The sequence below is a fragment of the Dunckerocampus dactyliophorus genome, chromosome 3 (genome assembly GCF_027744805.1).
Source record: "Dunckerocampus dactyliophorus isolate RoL2022-P2 chromosome 3, RoL_Ddac_1.1, whole genome shotgun sequence".
NCBI lineage: Eukaryota > Metazoa > Chordata > Actinopteri > Syngnathiformes > Syngnathidae > Dunckerocampus > Dunckerocampus dactyliophorus.
Genome location: NC_072821.1, coordinates 38,441,751 through 38,460,226, shown reverse-complemented (window position 1 = coordinate 38,460,226; position 18,476 = coordinate 38,441,751). Strand labels below are relative to the sequence as shown.

Sequence of the window (18,476 nt, the reverse complement as noted above, 5' to 3'; positions counted from 1 at the left end):
AAGTGAAGATCATACGCTAAAGGAAAGAGAATGTGAGGAAATGGAAGCGCAAACTGTTATGCTTTATGTTATGCTAGACAAGCTAACATAAACAAAAATACAATCAGAAACAAGACAAATATAATCAAAACATAAAATCATGTCATGACATACAATGCAAGCTGTCTTAAAGTGAACAAGCTAAAACAAAGAATAAAAAATGTAAAAAAAAGAAACTAAAATAAATGCGATTTAAAATAAAATGAAAACAAAATATTTTGAAATATGAATGAAATGTGAGCAAATGGCGATGCAAAGTGTCGTGCGGTATAAAGCAGACAAACAACAGTAAATAAAAAAAGTCAAGAAAAAGGAATGAAATGAGATACGAGGAATGAGCAGCATAAAGTGATATTTACGTACGAGTGATATCGCTACGCGAGACGAGCTCAGACAAACAACACAACACAATCAGAGACAAACCAACACACTTTGCTGTGGGAAGCAGACACGCTAAAGTTAAGACCATTTTTTTAAATGCAATAATATTGAACTGAATCAAATGAAATGAAAATATAACCAAATATTCTTTTCAAAAACAACGAAGTATGAGTAAATAGCTGCACAATGTGCTCAAATAAAAGAAGTAATGAAGAGAGATGTCAAAGTACAATACAAGTGAAAGATCATTACCTCCACCAAGGAAAGAATGTCTGGCATAAAGAAATGGAAAAAGTGCCGAGGATCGATGGAGGGATCGACCGCGTGTTGAAGAGGATCTCTGAACGTTTTTAACGTCACGTCAGGTCAACAGCAACGCCTTTCCTTGTCCTTTTTTTAGGAAACAAGAGTGAGAGGGCGGCGCGGGGATAGAAAACAAGGCAGACGAGTGCGGCGGTAATAAATATAACCTGTGTGCTCATTAGCACAAAGCCTCGCACGCTTCCGAGGGGCGCTTGATAAATAATGCAGAGGAAGAGCGCCTGTTTGATCCTTGAAAGAGGGAAAAACCTGGGGACCGTTTTTCTTCAAAGCAGAGCAGGTAAGCAAGCATCCTTGAAACAACTCCACTCTTTCATCCTTAATTATTCCATAAAATCCACTTTTATATGCGGGATATGTCAACATCTTCACCCAAACTTCGCTTGCCTTCTCCTCAATGCAAATATTTGATATGATATCAAATAAAACTCAAGTCAAGTCAAACATGAGGAAACAGCAGCGACGGAGATCAAGTGGACCGGCCTTAAGGTAAAGAAGAAAAAAATACAAAAATAAAATACAAACGAATAAAATACATCTCATGAAATAACTGACATTAAAAAATGATCAAAAACACTTTTTAAAAATTATATAAAATAAAACAAAATGAAATGTGAGGAAAAAGCAACTATATAAAGTGGACAAAAATACTAAAATAAAATCAAAACAAATCAAATAACTTCAATTCAAATGAAATAAAGGAAAAGTAATTAAATAGCAAAACTAAACAAAACTAAAATATAAGGAAAGAAATGTCACGTTATATAAACAGACAAGCCAAAATAAAAAACAAAAAGTACACAAAAAAATAATATATATATATATATACAGTCAAACCTGTCTTAGCGGCCACCTTTATAGAAGGGCCACCTGCCTATAGCAGCCACTGAAAAATCCCCCCCAGCAAATTTACATGTTATAGACCCTGTGTATAGCAGTCACCTGTCCAACGCGGCCAGCGGCCACCCATTTTGTCTCCCTTGGTCAATATCTGACTGCATATAGCGGCCAAATTACCAACTCAAGTAGAAGCTTCATGCACGAAAAAGTTTCGTTTTTCAATCAATGAAGCCGTCGTGTGTAGACTTTAATTACTGAGTCCTAGCTCAGTCACAATCATTCACAAGATCCACACAAACTGTCAGTTGTTCCACATAAAAAAGCCGTCTTCTTTTGAGCTTGCTATTTCCTGGTCAAACATGTAACTTTAAGAACATTTGCACCAAAACATTACCGCAAAGTAGGCTGGGAACAGGACGTGCTCCCAGCGACGCTACAATAAAAAAAAACATACGCTAGCATGCATGCGGCAGCGGGAGCAAAACTGAGTTCGGTTGTACTTAATTGAAGTATTTTAGAATGTACTCACGTTATTTTTCATCAATCCTCATCCACAAATCCATCAAAGTCCTCATCTTCTGTATTCGACACAAACAAAGCCGTCTTCTTTTCCGTTCGCTACTAGTCTGTTAACTTGTCAGTGTTATTCAGCTCCGAAGCAAAGAAGGAAACTTCTCCTGTTGCTTCTGCCAACTTTATTTATTGAACGCGGCCACCAGACAGCAGCTCAGAACACACACACATCTCTCAGCATCGTCTCTCCTTCCTGCTTGCCCACAAGGCAAAGGTTAAACAAGCCCCACTACATAGCTGTCCAGCCAATGCCTGTAAGAAATGACACCGTTTATTTCCTGGTGTGCACTGGTCAATACTGTAATGCCGCTTGTTGTGGGGAAGGAGAGACTCACGTCGCCGATGCACTTTAATGGCTTTATTAACAGCGGAGAACACTGCAGGACTTTACATCCACGCCAACATAAACACACTTCCCAACTCTCTCCAAACTCACAGCTAGCACTGAGCCTAGCTCTCCTGCTCGGGACGCCCACCGTCACTTCGCGTCACTTCCTGATGAACTAAAGCTGTAATGACACTCTGCCGTATAAAAAGTAAAATATTAAAAACAAGCGTAAGACATTACTAGCACAGCTTTGTTCTGTGGGTGGTGGATATATTCTATCAGTTATTATTAAGCCTCTAGCTTCCTTTTAGTAAGTAAAAACCTTGGCTATGATTGCACTACATTGTCATGTAGACCTACAAAGTACACTTGGAAGAACAAGAGGTGAATAAATGTATTGCAACTGATGTGAAACTGATGAGGGGTAGGATTAAATAAGCTTTGCTTCTTCCTACTCCTTTTTGGACATGCAAAATTGTGAATTGTACTATGTGATGTGCTACTGTTTGACTCATGCATGTTCAGGATTAAAACCATGAACCATGATAATAACAAGCCTAGTAGTGCTGTACAACTTTTATCAGAAGTCCGCAGTGCCCTCTACTGGTCAACATTATTATTAAATTTTTTTCCCTTTTTTTCTTTTTTTTCCTCTACTGGTCAACATTCAAACTGGACGCCAACCTGTCTATGGAGGCCACCTGTCTATAGCGGCCACTTTTGCAGACTCCCTCTAGTGGCTGCTATAGACAAGTTTGACTAATGAATGAATATAAAATGAATATAAAACAAAACTAAATGAGGGAAAAGCTGACATGATATAAAAAGTGGACAAATCCAAAATAAACAACAAAATATTTCAGTAAAATAAAGACAAATAAAATAAATCAAATGCAACTGAAAAAAATGTAGTAGAGTAAGTAGAATAAAATGAGGGAATTAAATGGTCATGTGATATCAAGTGGACAAAACTAAATAAACTAAAAAAAAAATCTAAATAAAATAAAGACATACAATAAATAAAATGGAACTGAAATGAAGACAAATAAAACTAAAATAAAAATGAGGAAATAGCAGCTATAGAAAGTGGACAAAAATACTAAAATAAAACCAAAACAAATAAAATAAATACAATGCAATTGAAATAAAGGAAAAGTAATTCATATAAAATAAAACTAAATGTTACATAAAGCACAAAAAGCAAAAATAAAATAAAGACAAATTAAATAAATTCAATGCAATCAAAATAAAGGCAAATAAATTAATATAAACTACAACTAAAAATAAAATATGAGGTAAAAGCAGTCATGTTTATAAAATGGACAAGAAAAATAACAATGAAAAAAATACAATAAAATAAATTCAATGCAATTGAAATAAAGACAAATAAATGAATATAAAACAAAACTAAACTAAAATAAAATCTGCCATATTATATAACGCAGACATGTCAAAATAAATAAGAAAAAATAGTCAAATAAAACAAAGACAAATAAAATGAAATGAAAATAAATACAAAGCATCAGCATGATCCCGTCTACTCATAAACGCTAGAAGAATGTTTATGCGTCAACATTTTTATCCAAACTATTCCTGCTGTTGCCTTGGCTTGCTTGCTCTTTGCTCCGCTATTTATGTTTACTGCTGAAAAAAATGTCTGCCATGGCTAAATGGAGGCACTCGGGCCGCAAGCGATCCTCAGGGGGGAACGTGAGGCTTTTTATGCCGTTGTCCCACGGCAACAAACAATGTATGCCACTACGTCTTATCCTGACAGGAAGCTCTGTGTCACCACGTGTCATTTCTGCTCTAACGAGGAGTCTGAACTTATTTGTCTTGCTGCCGAATACCTGCAACCTTTATTTTCCACACAAGGAGGATTAATGGCTACCAGAGACGCGGCGGCCTTTGATTCTATTTTGACACAATGAACTGTCTCACTGCATGTTGGGAAACATGACGGAGGGAATTAACATACTCCACAAGGACAGGAACGTTGCCTTGCCTTCTCCTCCCAGAAAACACCTGACGCTACCGGCGATAATTAGGGAACACACGCACACGTCATTAGCGGCGCCCCCTGTGGGCTGTGGTCAAAATCCTGTGGAAGACATGCTAGCTAGCATGCATGGAGTACAGATAAAGTCATCCCTCGTTTATCGCACTTCATTGGTTCCATACCCGACTGTGATCAGTGAATTTCCTTGCTTCTAAATATATTTTGGTCGTTTACTGCCTTCTAACCACGGTGCGGTACGGACAGAACAGTCCTACGTTTGTTTTCACAGTAGGAAAGTAATAATAGTAATCCCTCGTTTATCGTGGTTAATGGGTTCCGTAAGTGAAAAAGTAGGATTCCTTATTTAGGAATGGAACATTTTGGCAGTTAGAGCACAGAAAACCTGTTTGCCACCTTCTAACCACGGAACGAACGCACCTCGGCTTTAAGGTAAACTGCTCACCTTTAATGACTTTTAAAATGAAACTTCCAGCAGGAAATTCCCTAATAAAATCTTGTGAAATGACAGCGTCTCATAATATTTACATTAGGGCTGTCATTGAAATATGTAATGGCGATTAATTACATTTTGTCCACAGTTAACTCATAATTAATCGCAGATAGAAATACGTTTTTATGTATACTGTAATAAGTGGGGATGGAAATCTCTTTGTGGTCAACAATTCGATACGCAACTATGATAACTACATCCAATGTTATGTAAATTCAATTTTGGAAATGTGGGCCATTATTTTATTCAAAAATAATATACAGTTAGAAATCCCACTGTTTTTGAATGTTTAATGCGAGCGGCGATTTGTTTGACGGCCCTTGAACGCACCTTCTACGCTCTCCTACACTGCACAGATAGACTACTATACTGTATTTTTAGCCTTTTCTTTCACTCACATTTGCTCCCAAACGCTGATACTAGGTGGGAATGCATAAAGGTAAGATTTGATGACCTTATTGAGTGCTAAGGTGCATATTTGTGGTACATGACTTCTCTGAAAAACAAAGTCCAGGCTGGTACTGGTGGATGGTGACTTGGTATTCACTTGATGCTGTTCCCGTCGTAGTTTTGCACAATACATCCTCAATGAGATCAATTAGATGGCTACAACGCACGGATGTTTTACTGATGTGTTGGTGACTAACTAGTGCGCTGCTAGCGCTGCTCGCTCTGAATTGAAGTGGCGAGGGATTAGCGTATTCTCGAGGACTCGATGACGGGTTGTCGACACAAGCGGGTTCCGCTGTTGTGCGTGTCGGCGCCATGGCTGGCCACCCACACGCAACAATATCGACACACTCTGCCGATAAGGACGACCGCTGCTGCTGAGTGATTCCAAACAGTAGCGGCTTGCCAACAACACAATCTCGCCGTCAACGACTATTTCGAGCCTCGCTTGTTGTCGGCGGCAAGCAGGGAAAGGACTTGAAGAGGGAGACAAGCGTTGTCCCAAATCGTCCCCATCTGTCACATCCTGCGGTTCTTCCAGCTCCTGATAAGCCTTGGTGGTGTTTCAAAGACAATGCTGGGTGTTTTTACACAGCAGCCAACTCAGAGTCGGCGCTGCTAAATTATGTATGCTGAGGTATCAATTCATGCAAAAAAAAAAACTAGTGGTAGGGAATGTTTTAGCTGTGAGTCTTGGGGTTAACTGTTGCCTTGACTGCCTTTTATACACAACTGGCACAAACAATTCCAGTCGTAAAAGCAAAGAGGCTTGAGGATTGTGCTAGGAAATGATGCTATGATCCTTCTCCGTTGGCCTGCGGGGCAGCTGGGATGGAGCCCTATGAACTCTGCCTAGCAACAAGCAGCCGTGCAAACGTGAACTCAGGGAAATGTAAGAAAATATTGAGTTGAAAATCTTTCAAAGCTAAATCAGTGGTGCCCAAAGTGCGGTCCGGGGGCCATTTGTGGCCGGCGGCACATCCTACAAACACAATTAAACAAGAAAAAATAAAAAATAAAATGAACGTCAGCATAAATAGAAAAATCTGACTTTACAGGAATAAAATCAAAATGTTAGGAAAAAAAGTTGTAAATCTAACAAGAAAAAGTCTTCATTTTGACAAAAGTTTGTGGAGGCTTTCTCATGAATAGCACGACAGAGTGTCTCCAAACGTCCAAGCGGCAGTGGCTCGGGAGGTAGAGCAGATCGTCCAGAAAACGGAAGGTTCGCCCGCTCCCGCTCCGTCACTGTCGTGTCCCTGGGCAAGACACTTCACCCCCACCTCGCCTCCAGTGCTGCCACACTGGTGTATGAATGCCAATGAATGCTTGGTGCTTGGTGTGTAGGTGCAAACTGGCAGCCACGTTTCCATCAGACTACCCCAGGGCAGCTGTGATTACAGATGTAGTTTACCACCACCAGCGTGTGACTGAGGAGTAAATGAATAATTGTGAAGCTTCATTGTGAAGCGCTTTGGGTGCCTTGAGAAGCTCGATACAAAATCTCATCAATTATTATGACTCAAACTTCTGTCCAAACTTTTGTCAAACGTTTGAGGACACTTTCTCTTTTAATAGCAAGAGAAAGTGTCTCCAAACTGGTAGTGAAGATGTTTGCATTTTCACGTCTCCGGTGCCCCCCCAAAGTCTGCCCTTTAGTTTGATACCTGGGTGGTCCAGGTAGACTTTTCTTGACTTTTCTTAAATCTTAATTTATTCTTACAAGTCACCATTTTGGAGATACGTTTGCATTAAAACATTTAATAGCATGAGAAAGGGCCTCCAAAGTTTTGTCCAAATATTTGTCAAAAGGTTAAGGACACTTTCTCATTTAATAGCATGAGAGAGTGGCTCTAAACTTTTGTCAAAAGGTTAGGGACACTGTATCATTTAATACCATAAGAAAGTGCCTCCAAACTTTTGACCATAGTTTGGACAAAAGTTTGGGGACACTTTCTCATTTAATAGCATGAGAGAGTGGCTCTAAACTTTTGTCAAAAGGTTAGGGACACTGTATCATTTAATACCATAAGAAAGTGCCTCCAAACTTTTGACCATAGTTTGGACAAAAGTTTGGGGACACTTTCTCATTTAATAGCATGAGAGAGTGGCTCTAAACTTTTGTCAAAAGGTTAGGTACACTATCATTTAATACCATAAGAAAGTGCCTTCAAACCTTTGACCATAGTTTGGACAAAAGTTTGGGGACACTTTCTCATTTAATAGTATGACAGAGTGTCTCCAAACTTTTGACTGGTAGTGCAGATGTGTACATTTTCACATCGCCAGTGGCCCATACAGACCCCATGGATGCTGAGAAAACGTGATTTGATTTGGATATGTTGTTTTCCAGCATGAGTCTACAAAATGGACCCGGGACTAAAAAGGTTAGATGGGATGAAAAGGAGCTCATCCTGACATTTTTTTGGATTTTTTATGTCAGGACCAGCCACAATGTCCTCACAAAGACAAATGACCTCTCAGTAAAAACAGGCTGTCAAGAATTGTGCCGTGCAAAGATCCCAAAACAAGAACCCACGGGGGCGTGATCCTTCAGTGACATCACGTGACTCGTTCCCTTGCTCAGAGACAAACGACATCATTTTGGCTTATTGTTCGCAAACAAAATGAGGATGATGCGTGTGCGTCCTCGTACACGACTGCAGCCAGCGTACGTGCGCAGAATCTGCAAAGTGACTCGATAAATTATTCAAGCGGAGTAAAATTTCCTCAATAAATTCCCCACTGAATGAGATAAAGGGAACAGGCAGGAGAGAGGAGGGAAAAAAACACACTGTGGCCGTAAGTGCAAATACTTTCCTACTTTCACGGCGCACACGTTTGCTGGTGCCACGTTTAAGGACATCGTACACCAACATTTACTAGTCGGGTCGATAACTGCGACAGCCTGACCTTTGACTCCTTTTTGTGCAACCGGAGCTTTTTACTTTGAGATAACATCTTTTTTTTCTGTGATGGCCACAAAAAAACAAAGCATTGCAATTTAAATACCTTGAACAAATGACTGAACGCCTCAAATTCAATGAACCGCCCTCACCGTACCATACCACGCCAAAACTGTCTCGCTGCATGTTGGGAAACAAGACGGGGGACTTAGCATAGGCTACAAAGACCGTCGTGAGGCAGGTTAGTTTTACCCTACTGATGGTGCTTTGCTGTAATAGTAATCCTGCTCCCTTTAGGGAGTGTAACGATGACTATAGAGGGCTAGAGGGCTCTAATAATGTTAAAAACTGTATTTATAAGGTGGTAAACAGGTTCTTTTTTATGTCTTATGTGTGTTATTTTTGCTTATTATGTCTATTATATTGGGTAATAGGAGTGTAAAGGTGACAAAAGGAGTGTTATGTCATGTCTAGAAGGCTCTAATAATGTTAAAAACTGTATTTAGGAGGTGGTAAACCGTTTTTTTTATGTCTTATGTGTCTTATTTTCTCTTATTATATCTACTATATTGGGTAATAGGAGTGTAAAGGTGACTATAGGGGTGTTATTTCATGTCTAGAGGGCTCTAATCATGTTAAAAGTTGTATTTGGAAGGTGCTAAACAGGTTTTCTATGCCCTAACTACAAATGATTGTGTGTGTTATTTATTTATTTATGTCAAAAAGGAGTCACTGCTGGACATACTCTCGTGCTTCCAATGAACTCCTCATGGTCTTTGTGCTTTGGGTAAATAAAGGCACCAGCTATAATTGGAGCCTTTGCATTTCCTGTATTATAAATCTAAGAGTTGGGCTGACACGTGCACGCTCCTGAGCAAATGTACCTGGCTGCACCTGTGTTCATTCAAGGCGCCCCACTTTTTATTTATAGGCCACTCGCGCAAGAACAAGCCAAGCGTGGTTTGAAGGTAACCTGCGCGCACTAAAAGATTGCCAAATAAGCTGCGACTTGTTCTTAGGAGGCAATTAAATAAAAGTGTTGTTTTGGGGGCCAAGCGAGTCACTCTGGCTTGTGTGCACAGACGACACACACACACACACACACACACACACACGTTTGCACTGCTTGTCACCGGGCTGCAAAGTGCTTTTTATTTTTTCCTCCAGTCAACTCCTATTTTAGAAAATAGCAGACTGCCACAGACCAAAATAATGCACACTGGAGACAACCTCAACCACACAAAGACATAAAAGACAATGTTTTGGAGGGAGGGGGTATACACTGTGTATTTAATTAAAACGGGGCTGCCGTGTGACGATATACGACTAACATGAAGTACCGATCATGAACAATCTAGCAAAGATCAATAGCAGGCTGGGTCAGCCACAAAAGCAAATTTAACTGACGCAAAAATGCAAGTCAAAAATAAGCTCTAACGCAGGGCTGTCCCAACGTTTTCCAGCGAGGGCCACCTAGCGAAAAATGAAAGGATACAACTTTGATATCGTGTGAGGCAACACATGTACAGTAGATACGCTAAGACGTTTTACATATTTCATCTCAGCTTTGTCATCTCGGGAAAAAAACAGATTATTTACACCAACTTCACTCTTTGCGCTTTTTTCCCCTTTTTTGCTGCATTTTTTTCCTTTTCCAACTATTTCAACTTTCTTCTTAAAGAATCTACGTACATTTTCTTTTTGTAACATTGTTGTAACTTTATTCCCATAATATTACAACTTTCCCCCCAAAAATGACAACTTTATTTTCTTTTGTTTGTTTCTCATATTACGACATAAAAAAGAACATATTTTTACAACTTTTTTTTCTCTTTTTTTATTTTGACTTTATTCTTGTAAAATTACTGATGATTTTTCCATTTTTGTTGTTGTTTTCTTGTTAAATTATATTTTCAGAATGTGCCCCAGGCCAATACAAACTTTGGACACCCCCGATCTAAAGACAAAGCTTTGTTGTTAATATCAACATTTCAGCTTCTCCTCGTTACATTTTGTCTTTTTGCTCTATTTTTGGTCAATTTTATTTCTACAGTGTAAAAAAAAAATGGCTGGAGGCTGCAAATGGCCCCTTGGCCGCACTTTGGACACGCCTGCTCTAACGCGTTACCTTTTTTTTATGTACATTTTAAAAATTGTGCAGTAAAATAATAGATTTTTCGTGGTCTTAAAAATTGTTTTAAGCACTGTAAACACTTTTTATTCATGATTTTTCTGACAACTTAGTTGGAATTTGATGTAATTTTGTATCTGCAATCTATGCTGTGCTACAATATCTTTATCTTATTTTTCTGGCTTTTTTTTCCCAACTTGTATTTATTTATTTTTAAATCACATTTCTTTTTTTTTTTTTTTTTTACATGTATTCTAACTCATTCTTTTTTAGACTTCAACTGACTTTATTGATCCACAAGGGGAATTGCTTGGTTGCAGTCGCTCAACTGCAGAAGAGAAAGAGAAACAGGCAATAGAGTGAAATCATGTCGTGAGCGATGTGTCACAGGCAGGTGAGCTGTTGGACAGCTTCATGGCGTGTGGAACCAATCACGTCCTGTAGCCTTCACTGTGGGAACAGAACTGGAGGAGTCTGCTGGAGAATGAGCTCTGCTCCACTGATTTTTTATTTATATTTTATTATTTTACAAATAATTAAATAATAATTAAATTCATTTTATTATTTCTAAAATTATTTTTTATCATTATATGATATATTTTCTTTTTGCTTCACTGATTTTTCTTCCCTTTTCTTTCATCACTAAATAAGCTATTGATCATATTTATTCTTTTGCCCTCTTTTAGAAAAAGGTAGTTTTAGAAAAAGGGTCAGTAATTGCTGATCCTTTGTGGACATGCTGAACCGTGCAAGTATAACACCGCTAACGTCGTCCAAATCAACCAGTACCATGAAATACGACTTTTTAAAAGCAAACATTTTCCATCTTGTTGACGTCTCAGTGTGTGTTTGGCTAGCTAGCATCAATACACACTCTAAACAATGTGCTGTTTAACATCGAATTCACTTGTTTTCCATTTTTAATCCTCAGTTGACGTGCATTTTCAAGTGTTTTGTGTAGTCTGTACAAAATATTGACTCCCAGAGTGATTATCAAACTGTTAGCATTAGCCAGACTGCTAACAGCCAGTTTAACACTGAGGGGTGGGGGGGAATGATAACAAATATTCCATCTGTTGATGAGGAATGAATGAAGACACCAAAAAAAAAAAAAACTATTCAACGAGGTCAAATTAGAAATAAAGTGCTTCTGGGCTGCTGTAACGAGCGCAAGCAAGCCCAGAGGCTACCAAGGAATGCTAATAACGTTGGGCGGCATGCGCGGAATTTGAAATGACACAAAAATTCTTGCGTGCGGTGTCCCTGCCGACGGCAGAGACGGAAATATTTGTCTCCTGTCAAGATGGGAAAGGAACGCCCGGGACGACCGGGCTTTTGCTCTAATGAGCGTTCCAGACAAACAATCATGGCTGTGTGTTGACTCACTTCCAGTGGATGCTAAATCTATATCCCACTTTGCTAGCTGTCTATTGTCTTGTCCCCTCACAGGCAAAAACACATCTTGGCCAGAATTTTGCCTTGTTTTTTGTACCCTGCCCTGGTTTTTGTACAATATCGCACGTAACAAACTCGTGTTTTTGCGATTCCATCTTGCCGCACGAAGTCCACATCAACAACAAGTTCCGTCCGTTCCTCATTTAGAATTCTTGTGCGTAGTTTTCTGCATGTACAACTGTAAAAAAACAACTGTAAAAATCTATTTTTTGTTCATATTTTTGGGTGTCTGGAACGGATTCATCGGGCTTAGATGACTTCCAATGCGAAAAAAATTCCTTTGTTTTTCGTACGTTTCGGTTTTCGTACCACTTTTTGGAAAAAAAAACAAAATAACAACAAAAACGAAGGTACTGTCAAGGCTATTTCTTCTCTTTAGCCTTTTTTCCTGGTAGTGATGTGCAATATACTGATACGGAGTCAAATTTAGGCTGGTATCGGCGATACTGATCCGGTACAGATACTTTTTACAAATTCACCTAACGTGCATTTCATATCCACGACGGAGGGCCACATTGAAAAAAAATAAACAAATCAGAGATTTTGAGAAAAAAAAGTCGTAAGTTTACGAGAATAAAGTCGCAAATTTACAAGAAAAAAGTTGTAAATTTACGACAAAGTCGTAATATTACTTTTGCCCTCAGGCCAAAGGTCACATAAGTCCCCCCTTTTCATAGCTGTCTCAGGCAACGCCTGCTATGACAGAGTATTAAAATAATCGGAGATATCGAGAATAAAGTCGTAAATGTACGAGAAAAAACTCATAATATTACGAGAATGAAGTAGGCTCCGTTTACGATTATCGTTTCACATTGCAGACAAACATGACCTCAAATGACTAAAGTATCAAAAGTATCGATATTCTGATTTGAGTATCCATTTTAGAGCATGAAGAGCTGGCATCGCACGTATTGATATTTCAGTATCAATCCGCAAATTACTAATAAAGTACAAAAAAAACAGTCACGTCATTTTTTTTGTTGCTTTTTTCCCTTCAATATGTCTCCGAAGCGGGAGGCAGATTCTTCTGATGTTAAGGAAAGAGAAAGTGAAAAGTGAATAATATTATTTTTTAAAAAAAGAATTTGAAGATTAAATAAAACAAAAAGTGAAAAAGTCAAATTAGACATCATAAAATAATAATAAAATTCAATTAAGTGACATTATAAAATGACAATGATAATAACAAAATAAAATAAAAAGTGACAAATTCAAGTGAAATTCGACATCATAAAATAATAATAATAAAATACAAAAACTTAAAACTGAAGTGAAATTAAACGTAAAATAATGATAACATGAACCCATTATTCGTTAACTCCTCAGTCACAGGATTGACGGCGTTTACAGATGTTGCTTACCGATGGAAACGGTGCTGCCGAGTCACGCCTACGGCCTCTCCAACCACCACATTCATACAAAGTGTGGGCAGCACGGAGGCAGGGTGAAGTGTCCTGCCCAAGGACACAACAACAGTGACTGAGACGGAGGAAGCGAGGTATCAACCACCAACCTTCCGCTTTGTGGACGACCTGCTCTACACCTCCCGAGCCACTGCCACTACCCATGCTCAGAAAGTAGGGAAACACCGACCAACTCAACATTGGATGCATTCTTAGCCTAAGCATGAAGGAAAAAGGCTCTGCTCCTATGAAATGGACAGTGATAACTAAATGTGTGGGAAACGTCACCAAGTACCTGCAAAATAGTCTGTGGTTGGTCATTGTGCTAAACGGCGCAATGAAACGTGCATCATTGAATGTTCCTACACGGGTGTGGGGGCACGCGGCCACGCTGCCGAGGAAGGAAACCACACACGCGCGAGCACACACTAAAGAAAAACCACAAGAGAGCAGCCTAGAAATATCTTTTCTCATTAGCAGGCCCCGAGGATTTCTTTAAAGTTGCTTTGTCAGGTTTGCCGGAGCGAGGATCTACTCGTGCGTACGCGCGACGAGCGCTCCTCGTGCTAAAACGGGAAGAGGGTCGGCCCACTTACCCTGTAGTAGTCGCTGCTGTAGATGTCCCTCGACATGCCGAAGTCTCCGATCTTGACCAGCAGACCGTTGCCCACCAGGCAGTTGCGGGTGGCCAGGTCTCTGTGGACAAAGTGCTGCGAGGCCAGGTAGACCATGCCTGAGGCTATCTGCGAGGCGATGTGCAGCATCTGGGACAGGCCCAGCTCACCGTTGGACTGCAGCGGCTGGCCGTCCACCAGGATCATGGCGTCTGGGCCGTGGGCTCTGCGGGATACGCATCACAGTTAGACCGCCTCTACCTTTTTGTGTAAACCCTCTCTTCTTCTCCTGAACCGCTGCACACGGTTGGAGTAGAAGAGTTCCATCCTGGACTGTCATCATTTCTTCACATTACTGTAAATGACATTTGTGGCGCCCCCTGTGGGTTGTGGTTAAAATGCTTTGGAAAAGTGGCTAGCATACATGTAATTAGTTATCCCCACAGTTTTACACCCATTAGACGAATCCTCAATGACTTACTGACAAAGTCCCAGAGGGTGCCCCATGCGATGGCGGCCATGTTTTACAACCAATCTTTCTCAAAATGTACACCCACGTGCACGTCAGTCCCTTAAAAGTGTGTACCAAATTTGACTGCGATTCGACCAAACACACAAAAGTTACAGTGGGCGTTTTGTAGCGCGCACTGAGCTGTGTGACAAATTTCAGGTCAATCCGACGTTTAAACTTTGGGCTTTCAAAAGAGCGCCACCATGTGGTGTATTTGTCAGAAAAATAACAGCACAGGCAACACAGTAGGCGTGAATGTTTTGACCAATTTTCATCCTTTTGTGTGCAGCGGTTCAGGAGTAGAAGAGTTAGATGCATGCCTTTAGCTAACTCATCATTCAGTAGTTTGTTTGACTCCAGTCAGATATTCCAAATGAGTCGAGTCGTAAAGCTTGGGGAAGACCAGCCTGACCAGATAAGGAGGACAATCAGCTGATTAATGAGAGACATATTTACACAGTAACAATGAACGGCAAGCACTCGGCATTCATTTCGATGATAAACTGTGCATGCGCTGCGGTTATCAACTCTTTTGGAGTTTCTAATCACGTCATTTACTCTGTCAGGCTTTCTCAACGAGGCCCCCGGTGGTGATTGGCGGTACTGCGTGTCGAGTGCAAACTGAGAGCTACTTTGTTTTTTGATTTTTTTAACATTTCTGGGTGACAAGCCGGTCCCCCCCGCCAGCCTCGCATGAAGTTCCCGCTGTTCTCATCACCTTCCCGTCACTGTGAGTACGAGACGACACACACACACACACACACACACACGCACACACGCACACAGGCTGTCTTTGTGCTTCCATCTGTCACATTTAGGCCAATTAAATGTTTTGTGCTGCGAGAGCGAGTGTAATAATGAATCTCTAATGCGAGGAGATGAGCAGCACACTTTGGCTCGGCTGTCGTGCTTCGTGTCACGGATGGGAAGTGATTTTTGTGTTATTAAAATTTTTAATACAACGTCAAACACTTGCTCTTCAAAAGGAGTCGACAATCGACTTGTAAGTGATAATCATTTATAGAAAAGGACTTTGAACAATCAGACATAATGAGTCCACCAAATAAACCACATCCCGCTTAACGTCCATCAAAAATAACACACGCAAACGCATCACGCCTGCATTGCTCTTAACTGTCCACAGGGGGCGACGCCAGCCGATACCGATCACTTGACATGCTGATTGGGTCCGGCGTCAGAACCTTTTCTACTGAGGGCCACATCCTGAAAGATGAAAGGATGCACGGCAACACATGTTTACATATATTTCATCTCAGCTTTCAGTCATGAAGGTGAAAAAGCATATTATTCATGCAATTAGTCCTTCACTGCTTTTTATCCCCATTTCTGCTGCTCTTATTATTTTTGTAATTTTCCAACTATTATACAGTATAAAACAATATATTGGTTTTATTCTCAAAACATGGAACTTTTTCCACAACCAAATTTTCCAAAAATCACAACTTTATTTTGTTGTTTTGTACTTAAAAAGTTAATATTTCAATGCTATGCTACTAAATGAGACTTTTTCACCTAATATTAGCACGTTTTTTCTGGTAAAAGTGTGACTTTTTTTGGTTGTTACAAAACAACTTTTTCCTTGTAATACTTGGACTTTATTGTTGTAACATTACAGCTGCTTTTTTCCCCATTTCTGCTGCTGTTATTTTTTTTTTAAGTTTATTTATTTTTTTAAGTATTTCAACTTTATTCTTGTACATTTGTGACTTGAAAATTATCATTTTATATATAACCTTTTCCCCAACCTAATTTTTTGTTTGGTTCTCATAATATTGTGACTTTTAAAAAGGAATGCATTTTTTCTTTAATATTTCAATGCTATGCTACTAAAATGATATTTATTCTCGTAAAATTGCAACTTTTTCTTAATTACAACTTTTTTCTCTTAATATTTTGACTTCATTGTTGTAAAATTATGTCAGATTTTTGCATTTCTGCATTTTTGAATTTAGTAAATTTTTTTTCCAACTTTCTTCTTGTAAATTTTGTTTGTAATTATGACTTTAGTCCTAAAATATATTGGCTTTATTCTCATAACACTATAGCTTTTTCCACAAGCCAATTTTCCAAAAATTCCAACTTTATTTGTTGTTTTGCTTATTTCTCACAATATTAGCATTTAAAAAAAACATTTTTCTTTAATATTTCAACATTATGCTCCAAAAAATATTTGTTTTCCACATAACATTCTGGCGTTATTATTTTTCTTGTTACAATTTTTTCTCCTAATATTTTGACTTTATTGTTGTAAAATTACTGCCATTTTTCCATTGTTGCTGTTTGTTTTTTAGTTTTCTTGTTAAAGGATATTTTTAGAATGTGGGGGCCAAAAAAAAATAGATCCACCTTGGCAAGACACAAAAAAATAGAAATAATGATACAAAAAGGAGGTTTTTTTTTTTTTATTATTTTAGATGCTCCTTTGCAGCTGAAAATGGTAAAATGTAGGGATGTCCGATAATATTGGCCGATTTTGATGCAGGAGGGATGACTTGCTAGCTTGCTAGCTCAGTATGTCCGCGGGCAGTGTCGCCTTAGGATTGTGTATACGGTCTGTGTAACCGAGGGTCTTAAGAAGAAACCAGATGAAGCAATTTCTGTAGAAATTTGGTGTGGATGCTGAAGCTGAGCTGAAATGAATGTTGAAATATCCGAGAAATGTGCTGAAATCTATTCACCGACTGAGGAGCGAACCAGCAACCACCAGGTTGAGCCACGCCACTGTGCACAGAATACAATTTGAAATGTAAGAAAAAAGTTTTAAAAATGGCGACTGAATGTTGAAATGTGTAAATAACTTGAATCATCGGGATCGAACCAGCAACCCTTGAGTTGCGAAACCACCACTCAACCCTCCTGAGCCTCACTCAACCTGTACGAGTGGGATAAGCAGGATGTTACAGTAAGGAAGCAAGGAAAACTATTTTCCACCAGTGGGGGTCATATAATTTGCCCAATCACTTTCAATGGCAGAAAAAACGACATGAGTAGCCGCAACGATTGACAGCTCGCAGCAGAATAAGAGAAGAAATGGCAGAATTCACTCACTCAGTTGTCAGTCCCTGCTGGCGTAATGGTACAGCTGCTGCCTTTAAAGGCAGGTTTGATCGCCGACAGTTTTTTATTTTATTTTGTTCATTTGACTTTGAGTTCCATTGATTCCCGACATGATCATCCGTGTTCCACCGCGTGACCGTCAGCAACAAGCCGACATCTTACACCTAGCGTGAAATGATGTCATCATTCGCTGCCTCTTCTTTTATTCCAGGAAGGATCCCCCCCCCACACAGAAGAATGTTCCTCACACATCCCCACGCTCTCGATTGGAACGTGTCATCTTTTCAACTATTGATCAAACTTGAAAGACGAAGGAGCACGTACACGGAGCAGCGTGTGTTTTTTGCGCTGGAGTGAAGTTTTCTTCCAGCGTGCGCACGCCTTGCTGCTTTTGTCCTGGCTTATCGGAGGTCGCGTCCCTCGGGACAGTCTGACATTATTCTGCAAAAGCAACGGCCGCCGGACCGCCAGACCTCTGCTCTTGCAAGACTTTAACGCCTACGTTTACAGAGACGTACTCATTTAAAGACCCTCTGTTATGCAAGCGGGACGTTTTAATGATGTGGTAACAGCAATAGGCGTCCCCAGAGCCTGTTTACGAGCACCGAACGTGAGCAAAATCATCATCTCCTTCCCTCGTGTGCTACACTTGGCAGAGAGGAGGTGCTCAAACGCAACCATAAAGGAAAAAAAACTGCTTTCTTGTGGACACGATACCACCTTTGACCCGCCTACCACCTCATAGAGGACAGCTTTGTAAAAAAAAACAAGAAAATACGGCTTCACTACACATCTACAGACGTATTTATAGGTTCTTAGGAACCCTTTTACCTTTTAACCTTTTAAGTTTTATTCCAGTTCCTCTTACCTCCAGGTGTGCACACACTAGACTTAAATCAAAATTTGACAAAAGCAGATATAAAAAAAGTTATCATT

The 18,476-nt window shown here is 39.6% G+C and overlaps 1 protein-coding gene across 3 annotated transcripts in view; it reads right to left on the bottom strand.

The window, feature by feature from the left end:
- Nucleotides 1-18,476, bottom strand: part of ntrk3b (neurotrophic tyrosine kinase, receptor, type 3b) — a 291,634-nt gene that overhangs the window by 35,678 nt on the left and 237,480 nt on the right. For all 3 annotated transcript variants that reach the window (XM_054770394.1, XM_054770393.1, XM_054770395.1), the window contains one exon: nucleotides 13,934-14,177. In XM_054770394.1, the coding sequence (XP_054626369.1) occupies nucleotides 13,934-14,177 (244 nt within the window). The remainder of the gene's footprint in view (nucleotides 1-13,933; nucleotides 14,178-18,476) is intronic.